The following is a 24,054-nucleotide window of genomic DNA, read 5'->3' on the forward strand; positions in this document are numbered from 1 at the left end:
GGTCTATGCATGTTGCGCAAATAAGTAAAAACAAGTGGCTGCGGTTGCTGGTTTCTGTAAGTTATTGTACAGTATTACATTAGACATCAAGCTACTTTTGCTAATTACTTTGGACAGTTGTGCAATTCTTTTCAACTTGGGTTAAATAACAAGTAAAAGATGACACAACCACAGTTACGTAGAGTAAGACTATCGTTTTTTTCCCTTATGACCAGTGAAGATCAGTCTGATTTCAGTGGCTTTGTCGAATGCCAGTCCAAAATTCTTCATCACCCCTACACAAGGTACGTCCAGTCACTCGGAGAGCGGCCGTGCTGAAAAAGAGCAAAGTTTATGCGGAGAAGGTTAGATGACAAACTTTTATCCCCTGGGGGCCCCAGGCAAAAAAAAAAAGAAAAACCACATCTCGCTAAGCCGCTAAGCACTAAACTTCTCTGCTTAATTGCGAGGGAAACACAAATAATCACATAAAAAAGAAGAAAAAAAAAGAGAAGTAAATAAAAACTCAAATATCCGTAAGCAAATCTGCAAACTCTTGTCAGCGGCAGAATGCGACGCCACACAACAGAGAAAATGGGAACTATAATAAAAAAATCAAAACAAAATGCTCCCCAATCCATGACAGGCGTGGAGACAAATCCAATTATTCGTGTCTCATGTTGCAAATTTGTTCTAATGGTCGGAGTGAGAAAGTAAATAAACGCCTGTGAAGGGGAAACAAAAGAATGTGATTTCTAATTAACTTGAAAGAGGAACAGCAGGGCGACTTAGTAAACCCATCTTTCATCTGCAGCCTCGGACCACTCATTTGTTTGTTGCACAATGTTGTCTTCGGGACGGGGTGGGTGTGCGTGTGTGTGCGCGCGCGTGTGTGTGTGTGCGTGTGTGTGCACTGTACGGCTTGCCTCCAAATGAAATGTCAACAGATTTAACAGCACCGAGGAAGGAGCTGCAGCATTTTCCGGCGTTTTGTCGATTTTATTGTTCATTAAGCTCCCTCCTCCTCCTCTCCCACTTGTTCCAGGCTTCATTTGCGCCATCTTTGGCTTTGAAGATCACACGAGGCTGAGGCAATAATTGAGTTTGTGCAATTACAACGGGCATAATGAGAGAATCCAGGAGTTTGCCTCGGCCCCTGCCTCCGTCGCTCCGCCGGCGGGCCGACAAACTGTCACTTTCGCCCGCATTGTGCTCTCCGGAGGACGGGAGGGGGATCTTATCGCGTCCGTGGAACGTAGCAGCATTCTTAGCACATACTTGCACGATGAAGCGGGCTGATATGCTAATTATTGACATTTAGAAAGAAAACGCAAACAGGAAGTTGAAGAGATAATTGCATGAACTTATCTAAGAGTTTGAAGGACGTTACGGAGATCAGTAGGATTGGATATGAAGCCATGTGTGACCATTGATCGTTATAGAGATAGAGGTTACAAAGCATCTTAGTGTTACTCATTTTTACTGATAGCAGCTGTGCTGGTGAGTTTATTTTCCCCTTGTTCATTCAACAAGCTCATCATTTGTTGTTTTATAAAAGTGAATAATAATAAATGGATGACATTTTGTTATGCTACAACCACAATAAAACCGTGTTCTTGTCTGAATTGCATGCAATGGACAGACACAAAGAATTATGTGGGCATTGAAGGAGTTGAAGCATATTTCAGGGTTTCCCCCAGTGTATTATTAGCCTGGCGGGCCACCAGGCTTTACTTGTGCCCCCACCAGGCTTGGCATTGCTTATTTATTTCAGTTTTTTGGCACTTTTTAAGACTTTATAGTTGCGATTCTATATTCAGATATTCATATCTGAACATAGATATTCTATATTCAGATATTAATCTTCCAATTTTCCGATGACACATAATTGTCAAGTGATGTTTTCAAATTTCCTGCTAAGTCTAAAAGAAAAATTTAACTCAAAAACACGGCGGGCCGCTGGATGAGTAATTTACCAAAATAAAGCAAAAGAGAAGTAAAAGCATATTCATATATCAGAGCATGCCAGATCTAAATTCAATTTAGAGTCCGTGGGAAGACCGAAAAATTTGTTTTTACACACACATTTTCTCCGGACGTTGTTCACACAATATCAACTCGTTTCAGATTTTTTTTTACTGATAAAGAAGAAAAAAGAAGAAGACAGGTTTTCATTCTGCTCTTGTCATGCACTACTTTATGTTGGGTTATCACAAAGGCCAAGTAAAATACGTGGACGCTGGTGGTTGTAACGTGGCTGGTGGAAACACTGAATACTTTTGCGAGCGATGGTGAGATGTTATAGCCTACCCAGTGTGAAATCTCTTTCAAAAATTAAAGTTTACTGGATGTCTAGGTCTATATGATAACATCACCCGAAGGTTTGTTCGGAGTCCGTAATTAACCAGGTTTGGGAATATCACTAAACTGAGATATTCTTGGGGGATCTTCCTGGCTGCATGTCTGCTATAACCAGGCACAATGTTGAAATTACATTTAGTGTCCATTGAGTGTAGGATTCGGAACCTAGGAGGCATTTCCCCAGTATAAGTGATAAAATAATGATCACATTAAAGCTTATATGTCAACTAATAGGCTCGCTACACAACACAATAACAGAGAATCAAGCAATAGTTAGCGCAATCATTAACCCTACTGGGCCAAAAGCCATTAGAAATCTGTTTAAATCTGAAACGCTAAGTAGACTGTTAGCGTGAGGTTTTGTTTGTTTGTTTGTTTGTTTGTTGGTGTTGGCTGAGAAGACCATAATAAGTCATAATTTAATTCCTTACAGGATACCTCACTTATTATACACTTAGAGGAAGTTCACGCATACAGTAAGCTTGATAAATAGGGACCGAAGAAGGTTTATTTAAAACAACTTTGTGATTTTATCTCATTAAGTTACGTAATAACTACTTGGATAACTGAGCGCCAATTCAGTTATGGAGATTGAAGTTAATTGAATTTTTTTTTGGTAGAGGGGGTATTTGTTAGGTGTTGCCTTTTATTTGCAATATTTATTATTAAATTTTAGGTTTTTTATTTAATTTGGGGATTTTTCTTTTCCTACCTCATGCTACTCAGCTAAATCTTACTATCACTGAACACCCTAAGCTAAACCATATAACACAAAAGGAGACATTTGTGTTTACCCACTAACCTGTATATCTGTCAGTTCTGTTGCAATCCTTGAAGATAATGAGTGCTTGTCTTGATTGGGGAGCTGCAAATTCTGGAAAAACACAAGTTTGAATTATATTGAATCATATTTTACTGACAGAAAATTAGGAGTACTAAACCTATCCAATGTTGTTAAGCAGATACGTAATTTTAAGACGTACTTTTCTCACACAATTAGAACCTTTGGAGGCTTTTTTTTTTTCTCGACAGAGCTTGCGGCAACATTTGAAGTGATTATGTGTCGTGCAGAACAGCAGAGAACTTTTTTCCTTTTTTTTCCCCATAATTTGTAAATGAAAGATTTTTCTGTGGATAAACTATTTGGGAATATCCCAAGTGGAAATGTAGGATCTTATTTTATTGGGAAGACGGTAAAACAAATTGGAGTGAAAGCTCTTACGTCACCTCTCACGCCAACAAAACAAACAAAAAAAATAAGGAAATAAAAGATTTGTTAAAGTAAAGTGAGAAACACTAGGACATATTTCTCCCATTATGACTTACTGAGGCTATCTGTATAGGTTAGCTCTATTTTAACACATTAAACTCTATTATATACAGTTCTTAGATGGTGTTAGAGGACTGGTTTGTACATTGTCCACTCAGAATAACAATAATAATAATAATAATAATAAATGAATGAACAAATAATGAATAAAATGACTTTGTATGTAAAACAAATCTTGACTTGTAACGTCTGTTGACATTCACAGCTTCTCCGTACTTCGTTTTTTCTTCTTCAAACAAATATATTTCTTAACTTTGCGAACAGAAGTGAATGTATAACAAGACTTGTCTGTCGCAAAGTTTCTTCCATTTTTGCTTTTTTTTGTCACAAATTATTGTTTGAGATCATTAATCAAAATTTAATGTCAGACAAAAGTAGCCTGAAGGAAAAAATATTAAGCCACTTTCAAATTTCATTTATTTAGGGAAATAAAAAAATCCCAAACTGGTCAGGGAAAGGTAATTTGCTATGCTAACATTTACCAAGTTGCAATTAGGATGTCCGAAATAGTGAATGAGCATAAAAACAGAGCAAGGAGCAAAGGCCATAGCAGTGTCTCATCCCATTCACATTTCTCTGGTACAAAGACTCGGCTGAAAATGTGTGGAAATTCCAGCCAGAGTCCAACATTTCTGACCAAGGACAAAGTTATAAAAATGTTGAGATACACTGAAGCAAAATAACAAGAAATTGTGAGCAGCCAAATGCGTCTGAACAGTGTTTGCCAAGCATCTACTGAAACCAATCGCTTTATTGTGAAAAGTGAAACTGTCCGGGAAGCTGACATTTCTGTTTCTCTTCTAAACTCTGGCTCAACTGATTCATCAAGTCGTCCTAGAACATAAAAAAAGACATCTCATGTGCTAACTCTGGGAGGCTTAAGGGCTGAACTTTTTTCTCTAGCTGGTCTCTTATTTTGTACAAGAAGAAGAGTTTTGTGAATTTTGTACCTTTTCTTCGTACACAATGCTTCCTATACGGCAGATCCTGCAGGCAGTGCCAGAGCCAAACATCTCTTTAAGACGCTGCTGCTTCAGGGCCGAGCACAGCTGGCCCATCGTCAGGTATCGCTCCGACACTTTGAACTCATCCTTCAAAGCAGAGCAGCAGGAATTCAGGAGGCCCGAATGCCTTTAAAGTTTGTCACCTCTTCTAGTATTTAACTGAATAGCATTTTTTTTTTTGTCCAACTAGGTATCAGAATGTAAATATGGTTTTGAATCACCATTCTCTACTAAAGGTATTTCTTACCCATTTTCTGGCGAGGTCCAGGATGCTCTGCCTAGTGACGCCTGGAAGAATGATGCCATCTAGTGGTGGTGTTGCAAGTTCCTCATCTAGTCACAAATAAGTTATTTCAGAGTAGAAAGTTGAAACATAGACATAAGTACTGTCAAGTGTAGGTCCAGTGACCTCCGTCCTCATTGATCCAGTGCAGAAAGATATTCATGGTTCCTCCTTCGGTTATCTGGTGGTCCTCTCCGTACAGCCACAGCACCTGCTGACAGTCATAACTCCCCGCCTCCTGCTGTGCAAAGAGAGTCCCTCCATAGTTCCTGTAGAAATCCAAAACAATTACTTTAGTTTAGCTAATATTATCTTCAGTGTGCTTTAATCTACTTAGAAGTAGGGCAATAAATGGATTTTAAACCAAAAACGCCATTTGCGAGTACCGACCCTCCCATCTTGCAGTCTCCAGTTCCGCCTTTCCAAGCCCGTGTGTACTTTGGGTCGGCCCACAGAGACAGCTCGGTGTTGAAGTAAGAGCCGGCTTGACACATGATTACATACAGCAAGGCACGGTTAGGCTTCTTAACCCCTAGAGAAGGCTACGGTGGGAACAAAAACACGCAGAAACACACTTTTTAGAGGACGTCTATGACATGAAGGAATTTGACGAAACTACACTTCTGCTCACCTCAGTGCCGATAAATGTTGGTCTTATATACAGACAGCCTGAACCTAAATGAGGCACCCAGTCCTGGTCGATTTCTATCAGCCTCTTGATGCACCCCAGCAACTCTGATTGATCAAAGGCCTTTTTTTTTTTTTTTTTAAAGAAAAGCAAAACAGAAACAAGAACCAAAGATATATTTTTATTCTCTACAAGCCATCCTTTTCCTTTGACCTGCTACAAAATAAAAACGTTTCTTTGTTTTGTCCATCTTACAGGTAGGCAAGCTCTCTTTGCAGACTTTGACATTCGCTCCATGTTCAATAGGGGTCTGAAGAGGCGGAGGCGCTTGTCGTCACCTCGGTACACTTTCAGGCCTTCAAACAGCTCATTAGAAGAAAGAACATATTGAAAATGATTCAAACGTAATCAGATACATCATATTGGGCATACAAGAAAAAGTCAGGTCAAGAAAAGAACTTGTCTTTGAATTTGTATTCAGATGTTTCACAGTTAGAGGTTGACATTTCCATCCATTCTTTTTTGCAAAGGCCAAAATGTCTCCATCACAAATGGAGGATGTCAACTTTAAAGTGTTCTCACACATACTCAACTGGATTTAAGCCTGGATTGGACCAGCTATGCATCCATCTAAACTATTCCATTGTAGCTCTGATTGTACGTTTAACCCTGTTGTCTTGTCAGAAAGTGAAGCACGTTAAATTTCTGCCCAAGGTGGCAAAAATGTAAACAGTTCAATGAGCATGAATACTTCGGCGAGGCTGCATGCGTACCTCAACGGCGTAATGCAGTGCTGAACAGGCTGGGTGAAGGGAAAGGTCCCCAAAGGGCCTGATGAGGGGAGTCTGCCAGCCCCCATTGGCGTTCCACTCCACGCTCAGCATGTGGTCCGTGAAGACTGTCCCAAAGTCAACTACATCTGGCTTCCTCTGCAGACTGGTAGAGAGCTGAACGACGAGGTCTGCTGCCTAATGAAGCAGTAAGAATTAACAGAGACAAAGACAAAGCTACACTATCAGTTATTTCTTCCTGGTTATTGAGTCTGTCAGAGTTTTTCAGCTTCGTTGAGGAACCCCAGCACATCACTGGCTTGAAGATGGACTTGGCCACTGGTGATGGAAAGTGTTGTCTTTTTTGGAATGTACCTCAGTTGTTTGTGGTCAACTACAACCTACAGCCCAGGATAGCACAAATGAATTTGGATTATTTGACTAGCTCCACATTGGCTCCTGAGATGGAGATCCTACCGTATGTCTTTGTGCGGCTGAAAGTGACCGCCGTTTCTTTGGTCTTATCAACATTTAATTGCAATTGTCGTCTCATTCCTTCTCTGCGCACCTCACTAAAGTCGTGTCAACAACAAGAAGCAAATATAGGAAAGAAGGTATTCCTCTTGTAGGTCTTCTTGTGTAGAAGAAAACTACCAATAGCCATTGCCCTGAACACACCAGCCCACAGACACGTATGGAGTGTGGGGACTGATACAGATTTCTGTCACAAAAATGCAACAACTAGAGTTGCCAGACTCCAGATGAATTCAACTTTCTCACTGAGAGTGTTGCATTTGTTTCCATTTTTGTGTCTTTTGGAATTGAGGAACTAAACTGCAAATGTTTCTTCTGCCATCCAGACAAAAGGTAAGAGAGATTGTTGCGGTTTCCTGCTGTTTTCCAAGACTGAGTCCAATGATCCCTCTTTGAAAGAGACACCTCCAGTTGGCCAGGCATCAGCTATCTGTTGGGATTAGACCGGCCCTTCATCTTCTCTCTCCTGGTGCAGGACATTGCTTGCATCCTAATCCCAGATTACAGTAAAGTACAGCACTTGTAAGGAATCAGTGAGCGTACTGCAGCTGTCTTTCCAAACAATCTCTGCTTTCCAATTATTTGCCTCACAGTTATCATGTTTCTTCAGATATACTGAAATAAATTGATTGTTGCACTTCACAACAATCAGTCCAATACTGCAAGGCCACAGCACGCCATTAACAGAGCTTTATATTTCTGCATGAGCGCTAATCTATCACCGCTATTATCACTCACAGTCCAGTCAGAGTTTGCCCGGGATTATGTAGCTATAATTATTACCTTTGACGAGTATCTTGAGTGTGTAAGAAGGACCAAAGTGACATTTAAAAGGTTTGGGGGTTGTGTTTACAAAGTACAAACTCTTGGGCAAAGTACTTAAGGACCATTAAAAGAGTACTTGAGGTCTAACATCTTGGTCTTTAAGATCTACATCAGGTGTTAGCATAAAGGTTGCTAAACGTCCATTCAACTGGTCTAATCAGTAAGCAGAATTCGAAATGTTATAGCTAAATATTGGATTCAATCACTCCCTTATGGTTGCAATATTGCACACACTCAAACTGCATTCAAGATTTTGATTCAGTATGTTGTGTAGCTCTAAAGGCCGGGATGCAAACACGCAAAACCAAAGCCAATGCTTCTCCTTGGGAGAGCATGTCTCTGTGAGTGTCTGCACATGTCTAATCTCCACCTGAGGCTGCCGTCTCCCGCTCAGACGTTCAGGGTCAGAAAACATGCAAAGCTCCAGCGACTTAGCGTGAGCTGGGAAAGTGGATTCTGCTGAGCAGGTTGCAGAGGAGCAACAGGAGGACATGGGCAACAATGGAAACACACTCCTCACCTGTGAAAGAATGGGCATTTACTGTGATGAACATCCGAAAAGCTGAATCACATGCTTAAAAAAGAGGCTCGAGTCTTCTGTTTGTAGTCTGCTTAGAGGTCCGCCATTTCTTCGGATTGGCTTTTCATCTGTTTGTTGTCATAATAGGAAGACAGTGGCTCTTAAATCCTTTTCAGGGCTGCTTTGGGCAACATGAGGGCAAGCAGCGGTGCTGTAACAACCTCCATGTTGATCAAGAAGGGAGATTTTTGAGTGTGAAGGAGTCAGGGAACCATGAAGATGCAATACCTGGAGCTACTACTGAGGGTAAGTGAGCTAAGTCTATACTTATAATATCTGTTAGGCAGAGTCCTTTACTAAAATTAAGTTCTCTGAACCATCAAAGCAGACATCTTTACCTTAAAGCTGCTAATACTGCTGCCAGCCATGGTGTAGTTCATTGTCTGAAAGAAACATTAACAGTTTTAGAAATAATGAAATGCCAAAATATTGCCACTTCGCAAGTATCTCAAAGTTGTAGCCCCATAATAGCTGTATGAAGCTATTTAGAGTTACAGGTGGATAAATATTTTTTTCTTAATAGGCTTTTTATTCTGAGAACTGGAAGCATTCTGCTATATGTTTGATATTCCTTATGGATAGTCAAAACATAGCCCTGGCTAAATGCAAATGTAAACAGAAGTTACACAAATGTGATAAGAAAAACAAACGGCACATCTTGGTTTCCAATATAAACAAACATTCTTGTCCTTGTTTCTGAAAAGGAACTCCGACTTTTACTTGTTTCATCTCACAGACAATCCAGTCAAAAGTATATTTAGCAAAAGTTAAGATGCGTTTAATTTACCTTAAGATGAGGAGATCTGCCCCAGCCTTAGGCGTTGTGATGAAATGAAACACTGTGCACCTTGACGTTAAACAGCTTACTGGTTCCTCGAGGGGAAGCAGTGTCATCGTTGTGATGCATACATTCAGAAACAAATTTACTATTACCAACTCTGACATACTTCATCACACCAACACCTGGGGTTCTTAGTGAGGTTTAGGGAAGTCATACGTTTTAGCCTGACCATACTTCAAATGCCGAAGGAAAAGCTGTTGGCAAAATCGGACGAAAATGTTAAAGTTTCATCTCAGATACATCCTGTTATCCAAACCTTAGCGTTTCCTTGGGTGTAACGTCTCAGTCATACCGCAAGGAGGCGCTGCTGACTCATGTTCTGAAAGTCTCGAGCTGCTTGTGCGCGTGCTCGAGTTGTCTGTGTGGACAGTTCACCAAACATTTCATTATTTCCTCCGTGGATATTTGTTCGGAAGAGACAACGAAGGTAAAATAATACACATACTTACATTTTCGCATAAATTGAAAAATTAGGCATGCAGTCTTTATTTTGAGATGGATGTTTTTAAATGTCTGGGGACATTTCGGCAAAAATTAGGAAAATAAATGTATACATACGTTTTGCTTATTAGTGAGACGCGTGTATTGCCTTTTTAATGCTATTGAATTAAAGCCTTTTTTTTTTAAACAAACGCATACATTTGCGTTGTAAGAAAAAAATTGCAGTAAAATAACAAATGCAGGTCAATTAATTAGCAGGTTTGCGCACCTGCTTCACCTATTTGACCACGAGGACAAAAGAAACATCCCTGGGAGCTTGTCAGGTTTAACAACTTTGAATTTTGGCTTCCATTATTATGTTGTCTCTTACCAATGTCCTCCTCTGCTCTGTGTGCTTCTGACTCCTGATTTGAAAATCGACTACATCCTTGAACATCTCTTGTTAAATTAACAATCCAGAAAGCACGAATAACTCAAAAGAAGAGACCTCTGAGTTCAGAGGTTTTGGCAGTTTGAGGATTGTTTATTGTATAAACTTGTATTTCTTAGTGGGATTATCATAGCCAGGAAGAACAACTAACAAAAGCGAAACAGTTAATTCTAATATAACTGAAGAAAGTAGTCGGGTGGACAATATTAGACAAAGGTTTAACTAGTTTGCTTTTAAAATTGCACGGAAGCGGGTAAGAAGCTAATTCTAAAAAAGCAGTAGCACATAAGTTACTATGGCGATTTGCAGCTAGCCTTATCCAGACCAGGCTCGCATTAAGTTAACCATGATTAAAACTGATTAAGGGCCTTAGTCGATGGCACAATCATTTGTTCATTGTAGTCAACCTTTACCAGATACTGTAAAATGTTATTTTTAATCGTGACCTGTCGCGACGCCATCTTTGGTCTTGTCATGTTTGTCCTCTTTAAAAAGTGTAAGAAAAAAAAAAGACGAGTAACATAAAGTAATCTCTGTCAGATTCACATGTTACTTTAAACATCTGGTAACATTTTCTCACTTGGATTACACTAACGTTTGGTGTAAAATTGGGTTGTAAATGTGACAAAATGGAAAAGTCCAAACTGCATGAATACTTTTGCATAAATGTTTACTTTTATATATATTTTTTTTTTCTATCCCCCAGACCTCACCCTCTCCTCTAGTAAGAAATTCAGCACTTCCCCCAAACCATGAGCAACGTGGGCTATTGCGCGCCTCAGCCTTCACGTCGGCACAACCCCGTGGACAGCATTTGCCGCAAGCTCCAGACCATCCAGTGGCGTGGTGACAGGGAACCCAATTCAGCCTTCCAGATCCCTAGACTCTCTTCCAGCAGTTACGACAGCCCTCAGTGCGGCCTCAGGCACAACCTGGAAGCCATCCTGAAGAAAGGCGCCATCCTCAAAGACGAGGTGGAAAGGGTTCAAGGGATGGGGATGCCAAGCTCCCACAGCAGTGGCCTTGGTTCCTACGTACCCCTCTCAACTCCCAAATGCAGTCCATCCACACCAGCTAATGTCACATACACAATCACAAGCACCCTGGGAGAGAGGAGAGGTCCTGATGGGAGTGATTTAAAACATGTGAGGACATGGCAGAGGTACTGTTCAACACCCGCAGGCCAGTCCAGAGACTCCCCTTATTTTACGTTCACCCGAGGGCCAAACCCAGCGCAGTGTGAGAGCGACAGCCGGAGCTCTAGTCCTCCTCTGTCCTGCACTTTCACGTCGAGGAACAGCACCCTCTCCTACAACGTGAACTTCTGCTCTGCAGACGCAGCAAATTCAGCACAGTGTGAGCTGCCCTACCCCGCACTGGTTGTGAAAAGACTTTCCATGGGAGATGGAGGTAGGGGGCAGAGTCTAAGTGCCAAAGTAGATTCGTCTGGCTTTCAGAAACTAAGAATTGTTTGTTACCTTGGTATTTTTGTTTTTGATCATCCTTATAATAATTAGATATTATGAGTATTAATTTGCCCATAGTGATATATTTGTCTTCAAGATGTATCTTTCTCAGGGAAAAAAAACTGTCACATTTGTGGATCTAAATTGCACACAAAAGTATTAAGTTTCACTCTAACGGACCATAAAACTAAAATGGATTTGGCAAAACTGACTAACCAATGCCACAGACAGAACAACAGCAGTAAAAGTGAACCACAAATGTAATTTCTACATTGTAATTAGGAAAGGTGTGTGCATTTATATATACATTAGTTAGTTAGTGTTGGTTTGTAGTTCTAACCAATATTCTAATTATTTCTAAACCACAAATGCTTTTTAAGTATTTCTAGACTTGGCAGAAAGTTTTAGCTTCTCCTTGTTAAAAGCATTTTAGTCATATGAATCTCCACAGTAATCTTAAAATACAGCCCAGCTCTTATAATGTGCACAAAGGACTTTACAATAAAGTTAACCTCTTTTGACTTCAGAAAATAAATGAAAGCAGTATGGAGGGTAAAATAATTCTACCTCACTGTTTGTTTCATCTTTAACATGCAAAGTGAAGCATGATTATTTTTATACAGTGATAACTGCTATGCATGTAAATAAGTATGAAAACCAGGTTTGGATTAGGAGCCTGTGACAGCTTTGACTTCTACAACCTTTTTCCTGCTGATGTGAATGTCTAAACTTCACAGGATTGTTTTGTTCTCATTCAGGTTTTTATTAGGGTGAAGTGGAAAATGTTTGGTATTGACTGAACTTGAAGCAGAAGCCTATGATTTTTTTTTGTATAATTTAAAATTTTAAATAATTATCGAAGACAAAACCAGCACCAATCACATTATTTGACATGAAAAATCTTTTACAAGATGATATTAGGAAGAAATAAAGAGGGCTCCAAATAATTCTTTCCGTGCAGATTAGTCCAGGAAATTGATCCATTTGCTGTTTATCATCTAGAAATTTAATTTGAATGTGTTTCTTTTAAGTAAAGAAGTAGTTACCAATCCTCCACCTCTGTACTTTTTTGGTGAAATTTAACAGGAACTGTGTTTGGTCATTGTACTGTTATTTGCTACTGTGCCTAAAGAAAAATCATGTGCCTGCCACGCTGCATAATTCAGGACACTCTGTCTGGTGTGTGTTGTATTCAAACTCTTTCAGGGACGTCGGTTGACTCTGAAAATGGAAGAAATATGGCAGAAATCAGCCTCATCTGTGAAGAGAATCTGCTCGATACCATATTTCATGCTTGTGACACCCAGCGCAGAGGTACGCCCGCTCATACATTCACATGGGATGCATTTTCTGGATCATCTGTTGCTTGTCAAACATAAGGACAGTTTTTCGAATGCATATTATATATAAGTAATTTACTGCCATAAAAGTTAGTGACCAACTAGCTGGTCTGACTATTCAGAAAGCAGTGATCTACTGGGGTCTTAACATATAGCTGTTTTTCTGTACAAATACAGAAAAAATCAGATGAACGACTCTCTGAAAAAATGACTTGTTGAAATCAGGAGCGAATGGACAGACAGGAATGAGATGATAGAAAGACAACAGTCCCTTTAAATAACCACTTGTTACCAAAGTATGCAGAATACGTCAAACCTTGGTGAAGATGAGCCGTGGAGCTATGAAAAAAATTATTAATTGAGCTTTGTAGATAACATATGGATTATGCTAATGACTGAGATGATGGCATAAAGTTAAATGTTCAAATTTCTAGAGAAAACACACAAAATGCTTGACAGAAGAAAGCTTGGACTACTGTAAGGACAATGAGACAGGTTTTCTTGATTCTTGAGAAGGGTGTATGCCCTAGATACAAATCATTTGTAAATAAACTTGTATAAACTCATGTAAAACTATTAAATTATGTTCTTAAGAGACACCCCTCATTTCCTATTAGAATCAATCTTTGATGAATAAAAAATACTTTTTAAATCTAGGAATATGAATAATTTTCAGCTTAACTATTGGAGCAGGTGAAAGGAAGGAGGTGTCATTGGTCTACATTTTTTTTTTAAATGGAAAACTTTGATAGGTTACTGTTTATGTAACCACAAACTTAGATTTATCCTGGACTGAGAAATCTTTTATAAACCCAGTTGTCAAAAAAGGCTCACTGTCACTATGGTAACTGCTTTTGTTTTTTGTTAAAAAGCAGTACTGGGTGCCAAAGTGGACATGATCACTGTAAAAACCTAGAAAACCAGTAGACTGAAACTGGTGGTTTGTTGTGAGAGATAAAAAATGTTACAGAATTCAAACATCAGTGCTTTCAGTCGACTGTGTTGGAGTTGTCAAAGATGGCTCCCTCCTAAAACTTGGTCGCGCTTTCACACTCTAGGTAAAGTGTATGTGTCTCATATTGTCAACTACCTGCGTCACACAACCAGTCGAAGCTCCGAAGACAGTGGACTAGAGGAACTTTGCAACATGCTGGACCCAGAACGTAAAGACGTGTCCATTGATCTGGACACCTATCATGCTGTCATGAAGGAGTGGATAGATGACTGCCGCAATAGCAGGTACTGGGAAAATGTGGTTTTACTTTAAATAGCCTGTTTCTGTAAGCCTATTTTCGGTTTTGGTTCATTTATATCAGTTTCTTTATGTTTAGCGGTTTTTGTGTGCTCAATGTGCAATTTGAAATTGTCTAGAATTGGACTGGGCCTTTGCAACAACTTGATCATTTCTTTTTCAGCCATTTGTGGATTTACTGCAGTGTTCATTAATATATCCAACAGCAGCAGTAATCTTGACGTAGCTCAGTGGTTCCCAAAGTGTGGGGCGCCAAGGAAGGGAGGGCGTGGGAAGCGGTATGGATGAATAAAAGAATATTAAAAAAACAGTTACACGAAGGTGTTTCACTATAAAGATGGTTTATAGTGTGTTTTGTTGCAACCAAAAGTGTGAAATAAACTTGTGTATAGGTTTATGTCTGGTTGAACGATGTGTGTGCCCATTTGATTCTTTTTTGGAGGGGAGATTTTATTGTAATCCATAAGGGGGCCCAGAAAATCTTTGGGAGCCACTGACTTAGCTATAGGTGTGATACAAATAAATTAACTTTTTAATGCTCTGGTGTCCTGAAGAATTCCTGATTGACTCAATGACTGCAAGATTCCAAGGTCTTGAACCTGCAACATAAGCCAAATTTATCCTCCACCACAATTCCTCAAAGTTATTATGAGGCATTGTGCTGAAATCTTTTTTTTTTTTTTTTTTGCTTTGAAAATGGTGAACAGCAAACATCTCTTCGCCTTTAGACAAATGTGACCGAAGTAGAGATGTCAGTAGATTACTCACCCAAAGCATATCACATTTCTTAAACTCCTTGTTGCTTTTTCAGTTTATTTTGGGACGCTTGAAACTATTTCCTAATAAATGACTGTTAAAAATTAGTTCATGTTTTTTCAATTTGATTTTTGTTTTTTATCACAGAGAAGTCTCAGCAGAGAACTACACCCAGGAAGACTCAATTAAACTCAAAGATGGTACCTCTGGTGAATATTTGTTTAACCACCCATCTGACCTGTAGATGCAACTTGTAGTCAAGATTTAGTCTCCATTGGTTTTTATTTGTGTGTTTTTCAGCCCGAAGGTCTATGTTGCTAAATATGACATCAGGAAGCTTGGAGGCCTTTGGTGGAGAGGCATCTAGAGTGGAATTGTAAGTCAAAGTACCATTAAGTTACAAGTCCGCCAACTTTTTTGTTTTATCTGTGACACCCAGTATTTTTCATATTGGGTATTATTCACAGACGAGTGTTCATGTTTTTCATTTCCCCTTCCCAGTGAAACATCAGAGCTGGTATATTGTGTCGCTGATCTTCAGATGAGCAACCAAAAGCTTCAGGAAGAGGTACGGAAGCTAAAGCAGGTGGTGGAGAGCATGGAGGAGAGCAACCAGAAACTGGCAGAGGAAAACGAGGATTTACGCAATCAAGCTAGGGTGTAAGGTTCTCCTAATTATCTCACAAATGTGAAGTGCTGGCCTACTTACGCAGCCAATTTTGGCCTGATTCGTCCTTCTTATTTTACAACAGAACCCAACAGCTTGCACAGAAGGAGAAGATGCTGAAAGAAGAGGTGGAAGAGATGAAGGCAACATTGAGCTGTACAGAAGAAGGGAGAGCTCGCGCCTCGGCACACAGCAAGCATATGGTTAGTCATGGATCTTGAGGCTGCAGAAGAGATCTTTGGTGTTACTTGATGGTGCAATCTGTTCTGAAATTACAAAGCTTTGTGGTTTGAGTTTAATTAAAGCCCTTGTGTTAGTTTATTAGCACATCACTAGTTATTTTTTTCCATTACAGATTATAAATATGTCATCAGACTTGATTTACATAAATATTTAGTCTGAGGTTTCAAAATGTAAGAAAACTGCATGGCATGCTGTTTGCTTGTGACCTATGTATGGATTTTTTTTTTCCCAGGAGAGAGAAAATCAGAGCCTGATTACCCAGATTGCATCTCTTCAGGAGGAGGTACTGATTAGACATTCATTTAACGTTAAGTAAATAACCTCACTTAACAGACATAATTACTGCAAATACTAATAACGTGGTCCAATCCGAACGGAGCTGGCTATTTGTTCAAAGGTCCAACTGTTTGATTTTTCTAGAACTTTAAGATCACCATGGAGACGGATGAGCTCCAGAACAAAATAAGGGAGCTGTGTGACATTATTGCTGACCTTCAGGTATTTCTACCATTTGTCTATTATTCCTGCTACCCCCATTATGTACCACTGCCTGGTTGGATACTTCTAAGACAGTTTTCTATAATATATATTCAGTCATTTAACATAAATTTGAACTTTTAAAACTATCTTTGCATAATAATAGTGTCCCACATTTATGTTTTTGCACTTTTCCCTTTACCCAGCTGCAAAATCACTCCTTTGATGCCGTCATTGGTGAAAAAGAAGCTATTATTGTGGAGGTGAGTTCACTTATCAAGTGCACTGTTCTAAAGCTACTATTAATCAATGCAGTCATTTTTTACCAATAAAGTTAAAATCAAGTGCATTGCAAAAAGTTGAAAACCTCTTAAATTTCAGCCTCAAATGATGCCTTTTATTTAGATTTTAAAAAGTGAAACCATGAAATAATACAGCTTTGTAATGTGCAAACATAACAGTACTAGATTTTCAATAGATTTTCCATCATAAACAAATTTATGGAATTTCATAAAGAAATTCCATCATAAACATTTTGTTTCCATCATAAGCAAAATGCACAATAAATCTGTTTATTGTGCATTATTAATGTTCTGTTTCTCTGATGTAAAGAAAACGTATGTAAATATTTTTGGTAAAGACACCTGAAAACATTTGTAACTTTTATTGTGGTGAAAGATTGATCTATAAACTATTCACTCCACAAGTTTTTGGATTTTCTTTTTGAAAGAATTGGAAACCATTTCACCTTTTTGCTTTTTACAACTATGCACTGCTTTGCGATGGTCTCTCAAATGATATCCCAATAAAATGACCAACGGCAGTTTTCACATTTCCACAAACCTCAAACCTGTACCTCTTACTTCCTGCAGAAGAACAGACAAATAAATGAGCTGAAGGCAACAGTCGAGGAATATTCTGCCATCACAGAGGTCAGTCTGGTGACATGCATCACATTATGAGTTATGTATACATGTACTTAAATGTATTTTTTTCCCCTAATGCAGGGGTGGGCACTCCTGGTCCTCGAGGGCCGGTGTCCTGCAACTTTTAGATGCATCTCTACTTCAACACACCTGAGTCAAATAATGAGGTCGTTAACAGGACTCTGGAGAACTTGACTGCACTTAGGAGGAGATTCAGCTGTTGGATTCAGGTGTGTTGGACCAGGGAGACATCTAAGAGTTGCAGGACACCGGACCTCGAGGACCAGGAGTGCCCACCCCTGCAATGTGACCTGCCATTGAGTTAAAGTCAACTGATAACTCTCATCCATGCCTAATTTGTTACAAAGTCAGTCTGAAGACATGAAATTAACCAAAAAATTAGAACAATTGTTGAATTAAATTAAAGATTTGTCATTTAAAACACATATGCCCAGTAATGAACTCGTCATTTACTAAATCACTTGCTCTCTTTTCAAAATATATTGTTGGCTCTCATTTTCTCTAATCCAGCTGCTGAGGAAGGATAAAAACAAGCTTGAGACCCAAATGCAGATGATTCTTCCAGATCTCGCTGGGTAAGTATTTCAAGTCGTCTAGTTAAAAAAAAAATAAAAAAAGGCAATTTTTTTTCAGAGGAAAAACATAAATGTTTTATTTGATTTTTTCCCTATACCCATTACCCTGTCTGCCTCACAGGGCTAGTCTGGCTTTGTCAGTGGCTTACAGATTAAACCAGAGCAGCCTGGGATCCCTGCAGACAGAACTTGCTCTGGCACAGTCTCCACTGGAGGTCAGCACCCCTCCACTCTCTCTCTCTATTTTGCTCAGCCTTCATTGTATCAAGTCCTTTTTGTACAAGAAAGGACTTGATATTCTTTACCACTCAGTCTTATACAAAGTGACTCAAAGTGATAGAAAGTGATGCATCTCATATCTAACTGCTGGAGAAATGTAATTGCTCTGGTTTAAAACACTGATCTGATACTTGAAAGCACAACTGTTGCCTGTTTTTATTCTTATCAGCATGTTTCCAAGAGGAAACCACTGAATATTAAACACTAAAGGTCTAGGATTAGTCATATGAGGGCACACCTTGTTGACCTCATATGATTGTGGATTCGCTCGAATTCAGTCCAGTTCATTTCATTTCCAATGATTCACAAAATAATTCAACAGTCTGGGTCAGATTCCAGTCAACCTACATGCAGTCAAACTCAATACAGCTAAAATGCCACAAGAAGGAGTAAATAAATGAAAACATCCCTAATTTTTGTTGCAAATTAAATCTTTATTCTGATATCTGGTGTAATCCTTTGTTATAACATAGCTTTTGTGCAGAAGGTTTTGCTAATTGATTGAAAAAAAAAATCACTTATGATTCCAGACTTCTGCTGGAGTGAACTATTTTTCCACTCCAATGACCACGGTCTCTTCGCTGGACGAGACGCTGGACAGAGAGTTGTTCCTGATGCTGCAGGGACCCAACACCGAACATGTTTCTCTGGAGTACAAGAGTCTCCTAAACAAACTGGTAATCGAGGATGATTGCGTCTGAAACCATGACCTGAACTTCTGATAAATCTGTTGACTATTGAATAACCAGATCCCATCCAGTTTGAGCACAACATACTGTTATATTTGCTATATTTTCACTGGCATTTACTAGTAATTGTATTTAAACACAACAGTGGATAGTTTTTTATTTTAAAAGTGTGTATAAGGTGTTTCTGTAGGTGTAGAAAGACATGAAACCTGTGCTTGAAAACTGCAGTGCATTGCCAAAGGGCAAAAGACTAGAAAAGGTATAATGATAGGTTAGGTTTAGAGCAGTATTTCAAATGAAGGTCAGTACTTGTGTCTTGAGAAATTTTGCTTTTATTGTACTTCCTTGGCTTTGATAGTATGCTCTCTTTGTTTTTCAGAAAAGAGATTTCAAAGAAGAAGCCAGCTGCGTCTTATCTGCAGTTCAAAACATGATGGATAACCACACACAGTCAGACAGTAACACCAACCCTGATCTTCAGGTCAGATGCACTCCAATTAATTTAAAAATCTTAACTGTGGCTCCCTGCATCACCATAGATTGAGTAGTTTGCTAATATTGTGTGGCATTGTCGTTTACTATTCAATTTCATTTAAGACATTCAGGCCATTTAATGTTGCTGGCCTCTTTTATATATCAATTTGTGAGATGGTAGTAGTGGTATTCTGTAGGAGGAAATGACTAACTTTAACTAACCTTGTAGTTTTGATATGTATCCATCAAAAGTTTAGACTGTTTACTTTCATACATCAAAATAGAATAAAATACAGAAATGGAAGCTGCTTCATGTCATGTTGAGTTTTCAGTCTAGGATTTCTCAATCTCACACATCCTAAAATGGTTGATTTTTTATTTTTGTCAATTTTATGATTAAATCAATGATTTTTTTCTGTCTCCAGCAGAATTAAATAAATAATTGACACCACACAAGTTCACAAATGTTAAAAATTCTGAATATTGTTCTGAATACATTCAGAACACTTTGTGTATAGCTAAAGCTTTTGGTGAAACACTTTATAAAAGTCTACATGTTTTGCCTTTAACTCTGCAACAAGCTATTTTCATACCTAATATGAGTCACAAAGTTCTGTGTTCTCCATCTTCCGCTTCCTCACATCGCTGTATCTGATCTCTCTCTTTCTCCCTCTCTCTCTGCTTCCCACACAATATTTCTCCTCTCTGGAGATCTCGCTTATATAACTATATAATAGGCTCCATCCAAGCAGTGCTATTTAGTCAGTGTTGTACCATCATCACAACCCACTCCCCTCCTCCTTCCTCACTGTGTTTTCTTTTTTCTCCTTTCCCATCACCTTCTGTGTTGCTGCCACTCTGCATTTATTAGCTTTCTACTGTCAAACAGCAAAAAGCATACCCAATGAGACGGAAAGCATTAGTGCCCCTGAGCTGAAAGCGCCACAAGTTAGTTTTATGTTGTGGTGTTTCAGTACGACAGGGGAAATGAGTATTTTTAAAACAAGATGCTACAGGTGGCTCAGCCTGTAGCATTTCATCTGTTGGAGAGACGGTGACCCCTCTGCGTTGTCCACCTGCAGACGGTGCAGGCTGAGCTCGATGCTAGGAGGGCAGACTGGGCTGTTGGCTTGGACCAGCTGGCTCAGTACACCGACTCGTTAGAAAAGGAGCTGATCAAAATGGCCAGCAACATGAGGAGATCCCGCACTGAGATCCTCCACCTTTCGGTCAGGTGAGTGCATTCTGGTTGTCTGATCTGACTGGATGGGAGGAATTTGTGGATATTTGGTATGACAACAGGAGGCAATAGGTTTAGAGTGATCGTATTGGATGAATCAGTTTCTTGTAGGCGGAGCTAGAATTATAACTTTTTCAGTACTGACTGACAGAGACCCTAAAACATTTTTTTGTTTACCAACAACTATTCAAAATGTAGAGTCATTTTTAAAAATAGATTATTTTAAATTGGATCATCTTTGAAGTTTAAGCAACCCTAAAACTGTCAACCAGCATCCTATTGTCTGCTTGTCCATTTGTTCGTTCGTCTGTTGTCCATCTGTTGATCAGTCGGTCAGTCCCTTGATTAGTCTCTCTCCAGCTGATACAGCTTAACAGCCATTTATCTGTTTGTCCCTCTGTCCATTTGTCAATCTGATTATCTTTTTGTCCTTCTGTCTGATTTCTCTTCCATCTGTCAGTCCATCACTCATCCATGAGTCCCTCTGTCTATTGTTTTTGTTTGCATGTTTCATATTTAAAGTCTGACCACTGTAGACATCTTGTCCATGAATTCATGGTAAAGTTTCTCAGAACCCAGAACTGAAAAAGTATAAAACTTTAACATAAAAAGTGTAGAAACTGTGTTCTCTGTTCATTCTTCTCTTGAAAGTTAATTAAAGCTAACAGCAGACAAGATTTTAAGATCACAGTATCCCTTTTTTTGTTGCTTGTTCTTTGTCTCAGTTGGCTAGTCAGTTGTACTGAAAAGAGGAAAGACCGGTTAATTATCCTGACCACAGCGACCCCAAAAGGCTTACCTCACTAAGTTTGGGCCATTCCTGGATTTTACTCCAACTGTGTGTGTGGGCGTGCGTGTGTGTGTGTGTGAGAGAGAGAGAGGGAGAGAGAGCAATAAAGAGAGAGAATTTGCCATGTGCTGCAAGCTTGTGTGTGTTTGGATGTGTGTTTATGGAGACAGCCATCCCCTTCAGATGTATAAAAGGCCTAGGCCAGTGTGATATTAGACCAGAGAGGGAGAGTGGATTGGCTGTCCAGGTACGGCCTGTAAAACAGAGGCATGGCTTTAACATAAGTCACATCTTAATCTGTGTGCTGCATTATTAAAGGCTACATCTACAGAAATAAAGTGAGCAAATCAATACAGTGCCAGTGGGAGAACTGGCGCTGGTCACCCTGGGCAACAGAATGGGACACTGCATGGGCCTGCGGATTGGGTACCGTATGTCTATTTTCATCCAGGAGCTGTGCACATTTTCATTCTGATACTTCCAGACGCTTTGGGAGTTCTGCGCACCTGTGCTGCCATTTGTTTGGAAAAATCTAACTGGGAGGATTTTGTCTTCCAGGGTGCAGGAGCAGGAGAACCAGAAGCGGCAGCTGTGCGAGGAACTGGAGCAGCTAAAGATATCTCAAGAAAGCAGAGAGGCCTCATGCCAAACACCTGCGCCGGAGGAGGAGGAGGTCTGAGAGGAGGGGAGAGGGATGTTATTGTACAATTGATTGTGTTAATTATGTTAAAGCAAGCAACACGTTATGTAGTCTAGGTGTTTAGGGTTTGAGTATTACTGGTTTACGTTTCAGTTTTAATACTTTAAATGCGTAATCCGTGACGTTAACACAGTTATCACTTTGATCTATCAGGTGCAGTGATGCAGCTTGTTTTGTTTGTAGACAGCTGGAGCATCTGGTAGAGAACAGCCGAGTGTGAGCCAGCGAGTTAAGTGGACATGTGCGCCCACGCAAAAAAATTAATAAGGCCACACACCTACACACTTGTTAAACCTCCGATTGTCGTGCTTGCGCATGTTGGAGCATTACAGTGGCACTGCTGTTGCATACAGTGACTAAATCATTCTGCTGTAATGCAGCTCCTAGTTTCAAATTATTCAAACAGCCTGTTGCTGATGTTTGAAACTTATTTAAAATTTAAAAACTATTTCTCGGGGGTTGAATATAGCCTGATCCCTCTTGTAATTTGCTCTTGGATAAAACTTTTTTTTTTTCGTGGATTAAATGAACACGTACTTGCCATGGTACTTTCAAATCTTAAAAGATTAGTAGTACCTGTACATTCAAATGGTGCAGTTGGTCTCATAGGTTTCAGATTGTGAGTGGTGGAATGGAACAACTGGATGAGCTGCTTTATCTGTGCCACCTCCAGCACTTTCATCAATGGGATTTGTCCTGTTTTCTTGCATTTTTCTTGTTTCTACAATTTTTCTCTTAGCCTGACTTGGACTGGGACGAAGAGTTTGCTCTACAGGACTTCTTGAAAAATGAACTAGCAGAGAGGAACTCCTGGCTGCAGGATGGGAAAAAAGACTGCAGCCCTGAGGAAAAACCAGATTATTCACCAGAGAGAGTTGAAGAAGAGGATGGGGAGAAGAGGTGGATGGTAGTGGATACACCTGGGGAAGGCAAAGTGAGAGATACATCCACTCCTCTCTCCTTCATCTGTACGGACGTTCAACCTGCTCAAAGCACATCTGAAGGAAGACGAGGTAGGCAGTGGCAACAGTAACCTGTTTGCATGATAAATGTATTGGCATGCTTTGGTACAGATCTTTAATTTAAAGTGTTTAAAAGATCTTATGTTAAGATGTTTATCTTTTTGTCCATTGAGAGCTAGTGATGAGTATTGACATCAGTTTGTCATGAACCAAGAGCAAACAAAAAAAAAACAGCAGGGATTTGATACAGTAGGGTCTTCAAACAGAAGTTGAGAAAGGGAGCAGTATTTGTCAAATCAAGATTTGCAGAAGAAAACAATCTTGGTCATTGATGCCGAGTTGTACACTAGCTGACTGGTGGCGTTGGTCTTGTCTCAGATGAGCTCCATCATCTACACACTGTACATGCTGCTATTGAAATTAAATGTTGTTGTAGCTCATGTCATCCCATTATCTTGAAATTGTTGGGAATGGTGAGGTTATGGGCAGGAAGGATATCAGGTAGCAGTCTGTCTTGCAACAATCTGAAGAGGCCTCTGACTGAAGGTTGTTGATGTGTGACATTCATGACTGCATGAAGTCTCCTTTTTTATTTCCTCTGAGATTTGGGGTCATAGTTGATGTATTATTCGAGGTTCTAAAATGCTAATTAGCTGCTTCCACTTGCAAAATATACATTGTTGCCATGGTTACACATAGTAAAAAAGTCTTCAGATTCTTCCAGCTGCACACCATCTAAAATCTAAAGAGAAAGTTATGAAAAAGGTTTAGAAAAAGAACAAATCTGAACTAACATAACAGAGCTGCTCCAACATGCTACGATCTTGAACGCTGCAGTTCCAGACAACAGGGTCCATTTGTTGGAGTTCAGTTAATCTGCTGCTAATTTTAACTCAAATAATAATGGCTGCCACTTTCTGATTTGATTAGTCAAATGCATCAGCTATATTCTGGTTTTTTTTTTGCTCTCGTTCTTTTTCATTCGACAAATGTCGACATGATCCTCATTATGCTGGAGCTTTTTGTGGGACTTTAGTACCTCAAAATCTTGATTCTTATTTGTCCTTCGTGTTTGTGTCTGTGACAGCAGGTTACTCTGCCATGATCCGTGGGGTCATGGGTTGCGCATACATTCAGAGCACCAATGCAGTACACGCTCTACCATTATATGGACGCACACATTCTGTGGCC

The 24,054-nt window shown here is 39.5% G+C and overlaps 2 protein-coding genes across 8 annotated transcripts in view; one reads left to right on the plus strand and one right to left on the minus strand.

The window, feature by feature from the left end:
* Positions 1 to 226: 226 nt before the first annotated feature.
* Positions 227 to 9,204, minus strand: LOC102216575 (branched-chain-amino-acid aminotransferase, cytosolic-like). The gene is made up of 11 exons (XM_005801177.2): positions 9,082 to 9,204; positions 8,633 to 8,677; positions 6,359 to 6,553; positions 5,841 to 5,951; positions 5,589 to 5,708; positions 5,348 to 5,499; positions 5,084 to 5,226; positions 4,922 to 5,007; positions 4,621 to 4,761; positions 3,143 to 3,214; positions 227 to 314 (listed from the first exon to the last, which is right to left on the minus strand). Exons 2-11 carry the CDS (start codon positions 8,672 to 8,674, stop codon positions 276 to 278), a joined length of 1,101 nt encoding a protein of 366 aa, XP_005801234.2. The 5' UTR covers positions 8,675 to 8,677; positions 9,082 to 9,204; the 3' UTR covers positions 227 to 275.
* Positions 9,205 to 9,477: 273 nt separating this feature from the next.
* The window catches only part of LOC102225879 (lymphoid-restricted membrane protein-like), a 33,817-nt gene continuing 19,240 nt past the window's right edge, over positions 9,478 to 24,054 (plus strand). For all 7 annotated transcript variants that reach the window (XM_023350178.1, XM_023350181.1, XM_023350182.1 and 4 more), the window contains exons 1-19: positions 9,478 to 9,562; positions 10,713 to 11,416; positions 12,679 to 12,786; positions 13,871 to 14,051; positions 14,968 to 15,029; positions 15,121 to 15,196; positions 15,322 to 15,480; positions 15,573 to 15,690; positions 15,963 to 16,013; positions 16,151 to 16,228; positions 16,414 to 16,470; positions 17,080 to 17,139; positions 17,665 to 17,729; positions 17,851 to 17,944; positions 18,539 to 18,685; positions 19,077 to 19,178; positions 20,254 to 20,405; positions 21,760 to 21,874; positions 22,641 to 22,914. In XM_023350178.1, coding sequence (XP_023205946.1) covers positions 10,759 to 11,416; positions 12,679 to 12,786; positions 13,871 to 14,051; positions 14,968 to 15,029; positions 15,121 to 15,196; positions 15,322 to 15,480; positions 15,573 to 15,690; positions 15,963 to 16,013; positions 16,151 to 16,228; positions 16,414 to 16,470; positions 17,080 to 17,139; positions 17,665 to 17,729; positions 17,851 to 17,944; positions 18,539 to 18,685; positions 19,077 to 19,178; positions 20,254 to 20,405; positions 21,760 to 21,874; positions 22,641 to 22,914 — 2,557 coding nt within the window. In that variant the 5' untranslated portion in view covers positions 9,478 to 9,562; positions 10,713 to 10,758. The remainder of the gene's footprint in view (positions 9,563 to 10,712; positions 11,417 to 12,678; positions 12,787 to 13,870; positions 14,052 to 14,967; positions 15,030 to 15,120; positions 15,197 to 15,321; positions 15,481 to 15,572; positions 15,691 to 15,962; positions 16,014 to 16,150; positions 16,229 to 16,413; positions 16,471 to 17,079; positions 17,140 to 17,664; positions 17,730 to 17,850; positions 17,945 to 18,538; positions 18,686 to 19,076; positions 19,179 to 20,253; positions 20,406 to 21,759; positions 21,875 to 22,640; positions 22,915 to 24,054) is intronic.

Source organism: Xiphophorus maculatus, chromosome 17 (assembly GCF_002775205.1).
Source record: "Xiphophorus maculatus strain JP 163 A chromosome 17, X_maculatus-5.0-male, whole genome shotgun sequence".
Lineage (NCBI taxonomy): Eukaryota > Metazoa > Chordata > Actinopteri > Cyprinodontiformes > Poeciliidae > Xiphophorus > Xiphophorus maculatus.